The sequence below is a fragment of the Atta cephalotes genome (assembly GCF_000143395.1).
Source record: "Atta cephalotes unplaced genomic scaffold scaffold00002, whole genome shotgun sequence".
Classification (NCBI taxonomy): domain Eukaryota; kingdom Metazoa; phylum Arthropoda; class Insecta; order Hymenoptera; family Formicidae; genus Atta; species Atta cephalotes.
This window is the reverse complement of record NW_012130066.1, coordinates 1,913,082-1,919,655: the sequence shown is the minus strand read 5'-3', so window position 1 is coordinate 1,919,655 and position 6,574 is coordinate 1,913,082. Positions and strand designations below refer to the sequence as shown.

General features: G+C 32.5%; 1 protein-coding gene across 1 annotated transcript; it reads left to right on the top strand.

Moving 5' to 3' along the window:
• The first annotated feature begins 4,417 nt into the window (after positions 1–4,417).
• Positions 4,418–6,574, top strand: LOC105622773. The gene is made up of 4 exons (XM_012204188.1): positions 4,418–4,470; positions 5,729–5,888; positions 5,956–6,435; positions 6,504–6,574. The coding sequence occupies exons 1-4, from the start codon at positions 4,456–4,458 to the stop codon at positions 6,572–6,574; spliced, it is 726 nt and encodes a 241-aa protein (XP_012059578.1). The 5' UTR covers positions 4,418–4,455.

Sequence of the window (6,574 nt, the reverse complement as noted above, 5' to 3'; positions counted from 1 at the left end):
TGATGATGATGATGATGATGATGATGATGATGGTGATGATGATGATGATGATGATGATGATGATGATGATGATGATGATGGTGTTTTTTTACGACGACTAGAGCGAAGAAGAGATGTTTTTTATTCTTATTTTTTGCAAGAAAACGGTGGCGAAATAAAGCTCTTTTTATGTATTTTTAAATAAAATTATGTACGCTTATCAACTTATTGTATACTTTTCCAATTCGAATTGATTCTGGAACCCGATTCCATGGATTTTTTACATTTAAATTTGCCTAATGTCCGGTTCTACCAATTAAGTAATAGTAGTACCTAGTAGTATTAGTAAATAATGCAGGTCAAGCTATGGCAGCCGCCTAGTGTGACCTAGATCTTTAGAGTTCCATTATTTCTCCCTGCTTGTTTCCAAAGTTAAGCGATCAAGCCTAGCCCCGTTACCAAACTTACGAGATTGTCTATCTTTGTGTTATCCAGATCCTCGGATATTAAAAACATGTGGCCCCAGGATATATATCTCTTGCAGACAAGCACAGCGACACAGAAGATGCATAATCTCGCTTTCCTCTCCACATAACCAGTAGTTTTTCTGCTTGATCAATCTGATGTTGAATAAGTGCTCTGAGGAGCAAGTTCAGAAAGAAGGCTTACGCTCGTTCTTAGTTTGTTTCTTCTCACTCCGGTTCTCTTTTATTCAACCCGGATTGGATTGTTCCGTTAATTTTTTGGCCTACTAGCAGTCCTTCGCTTCTCTTCAGGACTTTAAATGCTCCAGCAAACTTTTGATTTTTGCTTTATCTAGCGTGAAGGGAATTTTGACGATCTGTAGTTCAGCCAGGTCCATTTCTGTCTCCAACTTTAGCTGTTAGCCCATTCACCCTCTCCTTGCCAGCCCAGCAAATGAGAATGAATTGAAATGGATTAAAATGATTCAGATTTTCATGAATACAGATTCATGAATGTTAAAATAAATCTTTTTCAATCTTGAATATATTTTTATTCATTTATAGGAATTGCATAAAGCAAATGTCTATGCCTTTCAATCTAAAAATAATATTAGCATTTTCTGTGCATCGTGAATACTACTCAATTCAGAATTGTGAATAGAATGTACAATTTTTTTAATTCATTTGAATTCAAAAATAATATCAGCAATTTCCATGTAACGTGAAGACTGTTCAATTCAATATTCTGAATATAAATGCAGTTTTTCAATCTAATTGAAAAAAAAAAGTTTTTATTTAAAAATGGACTATAATGCTACTTAAATTCAAAATTATAAATAGGAAATTTTTCGTTTTAATCCAATTAAGTTCAAAAAAGTTATAACGTAAAGTTATAACGTAAAAATAATTGAGCTATGTTCTTTCGTTTCTCTTTGATTAGTAAAATGAATAATCGATATGAGCACTCGCAAACCAAGTCGAACACAGCATATTAGGCGAATATTAGACTAATCACGGCGTGCAACATCGGCCAAGCGAGATGAGATTACCCGTCACTTACCCAATATTGTTTCATAGGCTTGATTGCATCAACGTTATTTTGATTTTAAACAAGGCTTAAAAGTCCATCTTTTTTTCGGCTTTAAAATAGAGAGAGTTTTAAATTTTGCTTAAAGTCAAAATAACATTGGTGCAAGTGGCCATAGTAATATAAATTGTTTATTAAAAACCGATCATAATAAATAAAATAAAAAAATAAAATAAAATAAATTCAGTTTATTATTTTAAATTCTTTTATAATTTTTTTTTACGAGAAAAAATTAATATTTTTATCGAGAACAGTATTTTAAAAAAATCTTTTACAAAATAGAATTAGAGTCGAAATAGAATTAAGTTTTGAGATTTTCATACACATCACGATATGAAAAGCACATACAAATTAAAAATGTATAATTCTCTCAAATGCATATCAATATAATGTAATCGAACACATCAATACAACATAATCGAATAAAATTTGTTCAGTCAAACGTTCTATGAATCCAACAAGTAGTTGTAGATGTCATAATGCAGGAGTTAGGATATTTAGTGTCCCCCCCCTTTCCTCCGCAGTTTAAGGTAGCATGTAGGGTTTCTGATTAATTATCAATTTTCAAACCTACACTTACAAACTTAGAGCTTGAAACTAACGAATATTCTGAGAACTTTTTTTTTATAGGACGGCACCTGGGGAAAACAACGTGCTCGTAACTAATTGTAAGTCTTCTCTTGTTCAGATGTTTAAAACTTTTAAAGCGCATCAGACGCGCAGGATTTATGATTCAAAAACAGTTATGCAAGATTTACACCGCTTCGAACATTTAACATGATGATCTAATATAATAATTTATCTCCTGCACAAAAATGTCATTAAACATTGCATATTGTCTTTTCACAGTGATTACTACTTATGTAAAATATTTGTTAAATATTTTTCAAAAAACTAAATAAAATTTTTTAATTTGAAGAATTAAACAACAAAAAAAAATAAGAACGTTACATCGATTATTCACTGATGCATATATCTCTACTCAAATCTCATAAAACAATCATTAAAAAAAAAACGATAGATATTATGTAAAGGAAAAAAAAAGAAGTATTTAGAAAAAAATTGCAAAAATCGAAAGTTATATGTCGATATACACATGACTAAAATTGAGATTTTTTTTTTAATTTTGGAAAAGAGTCACGAATCATAACTATTTGTTTTATAATACTGAATAAGTCACGATTTTCATGTATTTTGCAATTTATTGAAAAAATATTTCAATCTTATTTAGTACCATATAGGCGCCTCTAAAACATATGGCGACCTCTCGTCGTATCGAACTCGCTTATCACGTTCCGCCGCTCCTGATGATGTGCCAGTTACGCTTTCTACAAGGTGCGCCGAAAATTACGCTTTATAAACGCATGTGAACGCACGATAATAAGTGTACATAAAACACAATTTTAATTTTTCTCACGGATTTGAATAGGCAGGCGGACAATATCAGTTATAATCATTGTTCTACAAATCAGTTCGTTTCAAGTCAAACAGGCTCTCGCGATTCAGTCTGCCCTCAGCTCTCAATCATGTTTTCCGAAACGCGTGGCTTTAATTGCGATTTAACTACCTTACGAAGGATCTATACTTACTTATTATTTATCGTACTTATTATTTGTTTATTCGAACATATATGTATTATACGTCCGCATGAAAAGAAAAATTTTACTGAAATTTATAAAAATTTAAATAGATACAGATCTGAAAATAATTTCGTTGAAAAAAATAATCATGTAGGAAATTCAAGCATGATGAGCAATGCTGTAAAATTAAAGCTTTTATATAACTATGCTCCACAATTATTTTGATAGTTCATAAAATTATTTTTAGATCTGTATCTAGCCAAATTTTTAGATACTTCAATAAAAATACTGTTATTTCTATCCATAAGATACGAAAAAACTACACTATTTCAAACAATATTTCTGAATAATATATCTGAATTATATCAATATTAACGTTCCCAAATTAAACTCACAATTAATTTAATTAGCTGTGAGAAAATTTTGGATTAAAGAAAGCGATATTTTTGTGGGGACATCGACTTATAGGAAGTTGCAGCCAGCTGTAGGAAATAGACTAAAACTTGTACAACAAACTTGGCAAACATAATTTGCAGGTGGTATAATATCTGCATTCATAATCTTTCTTTAAATATTCATGAAACGTACATTGTGTTTCCTTTCCGTAAAATTCTTGTAATGTAAGGACTAGGCGATATTATTAAAAAGTTTGTCATTAACAATTTTATAAATGTGGCACTTAAAGCAATAAAATCAATAAATATATATTTTTTAAATATAGTAATAATGAAGTTACTATGAAGTCTTATTTTGTGATATTTTATTCATAACAACATATCATTCTTTATTAGAAATAAAGCAACATATATGCAAAATACTTTTTATCTACATTTATACAATAACATTGTGCAGCCTAAAATTATTAAGAATGTCTCAAGTAAATGAGTAACAATAATAAAAATTATTTCGTTGAGAGACTGTCCTTTTTATCAACAAAATAACTCTTGTTATGATATAGCGATAATGTCGAAACAATTAGATAAATTCTTGCCATTTTTGGTATAACATATGGTCTATTTCTCACGTTTATTCGTCATTGAATTCGCTACGTGACACATGTGTATCATGAGTGGATGGAATCTGAATAGATGAATCTTAACTAAAGTACACAGTCAAATTTGAGCAAATGCATACGGCTCTATATCGCAAGAAGAGGTAAAAATTGGAAGAAAGGAAAAGAAAGAGAGAAAGAGGAAGAGAGATTTGTAGGTGCGTTGCATCTCATAGGGCATAAGTCATAGATGATTAATCGAGACAAGTGGGGACTCCATGGTAGGCCTATATAAAATGAAGTTTCAAGACATCCGCAGAGCTTCAGTCTTCAAATCAAGGAACAGCATCTACCATGAGAGAATTCATGGTGAGTAATCTGTTCACGATGATTTCTCCAATTTCTCGTTTCCTCCTCTCCTCCTTTTCTCACTTTCTTCTCGGTTCCTTCATCTTCTTTTTTCTTGTTTTCTTCTGTCTCGCTTTTTATTCGGGTCCTTCTCTCTGTTTCTCTTCCCGTGAAAACAAAAAAGAGAAAAACAGGAAGAAAAGAACTTAAATGTCGAGATTCTCTCCTGGGTTTACGTAACGCTAACACCATGAAACGTTAAGTGCGGCCGGTGACTGAAAGAAAGAGATTATACGTTCCACATGCTCGTAAATCCATCGCCGTGCACTTCCGGAAACATTTCTGAACTACTGTTTGCTCTCTAGATAGTTTATTGCAAAAACGAATAGTTAGAGGAATACCGAGAATCATTATTCATTAAAAATAAAATTAGATGAAACATTTATATTATATTTGAGGAAGAGATATCTAATTTTTCTACAATTAAAAACGCATCGAAACTCTTTATATTAATGTATACAAATAAATAATGTATTTATCGTACATGTACATTTCTTCTATATAGAAATACTTAGAGTTCGACTTTAAAGAATTCAACTTGATTTATTCACGAGTTACATTATTTATTAATTTTATAATAGCATAATTTTAGCATAATTACTTAATTTAGCATACTAAATTGTAATAAAAAAAAAGGTGAAGTACCGAAAAGTATTTATAGAACATTGCGACTTTGTTCCACCAATGTAAATTAACTTTAATTTTGATTCAATTTACTGTTTATCATTTCTAAAAATTAGAAAAAAGAAAATAGTAAATTAACTAAGATTAAAGTTGATCTTACATTAATGAAACTGAGCTTAATTTTTAGAATCGTAATAAAATAAATGTCCTAATGTCCAGACATGTAATACCTATATGTCCGGATATTTACACAAAACTTTATATTTGTTCATATTATTATTAATTTCAAATGCTTTCTTAAATATAATATTATAATTTAATTATAATCTTTAAATATAATCTTTAAATTATAATATTGTAATACAAAGAGCATTTAAAAATAATATCTAGTAATAAATTTTGTGCATGTCCAATTACGGGAAACATTTATCTTAAATATATTAAAATATTTATAAAAGAAAAATAATATAATGAAACTCAAATATTAAAGTCGAAATCTCAGTTTTAATACACATTTAATACATTTCTATATATGCAATACATTTCAATACGTACTTAAATACATCAGGAAAGTAAACTTGAATTGCAATTGTAGATCCTGGTTCTCGCCGCGATGGCGATGGCGCGGCCAGAAGCCGGATATTCCTATAGTCAACCAAGCAGTAGTTATGGCGCTCCTTCCGGTGGATATTCGCTCGCCGGTGGTGTTGGTGGTATTAGTAGTGGCATTTCAGTGGGGCCCAGCACAAGTTTCGGTATAAGCGCTCCAAGTGGTCCATATATCGGCGGTCCCGATGGCACATCCCCAGTGTTTTTCGGCAGAGATGGATCTGCTAGCATTAGTCGGCGCTGAAGGAGGTGTCAGCGGTAGTGTTAATGCGGCGACGGCAGGCGGATTTGCCTCTGCCAGGCAGATTGTTAGAGACGTCTATGTTTACGGACCATCTAAAGATCTTGAAGCAGTCGGCGGCGGCGCTGGCAGCACAGGCGGCGGTGTCAGTTTAAGCGCTCCAAGTGGTCCATATATCGGCGGTCCCGATAGTGTCCTCGGCACATCCAGTGGCCGTCCATCTCAAAAGCATTATAAGATCATCTTCATCAAGGTACCTACCCTACCAACTCCGACCGCTCCGGTGATCCCGGTGCAGCAACAAGATGAGCAGAAAACACTCATCTATGTTTTGGTCAAGAAACCCGAGGAAGCGCCCGAGATCAACCTGCCTACCATAACGCCCACTCAACCCAGCAAACCGGAAGTCTACTTTATCAAATACAAGACTCAGGTAAAGAAAAGAAACTTAAGCATAAGAAATGAGAAAAAGCGAAAATCCTAAACTGATCTAATTATTTAATTTTTTTTTACATTGCAGAAGGAAGTGGCACCGGACCAAGTAGACCCAGCACGAGATACGGAATACCTGGTGAATCCGGGCCATACTAG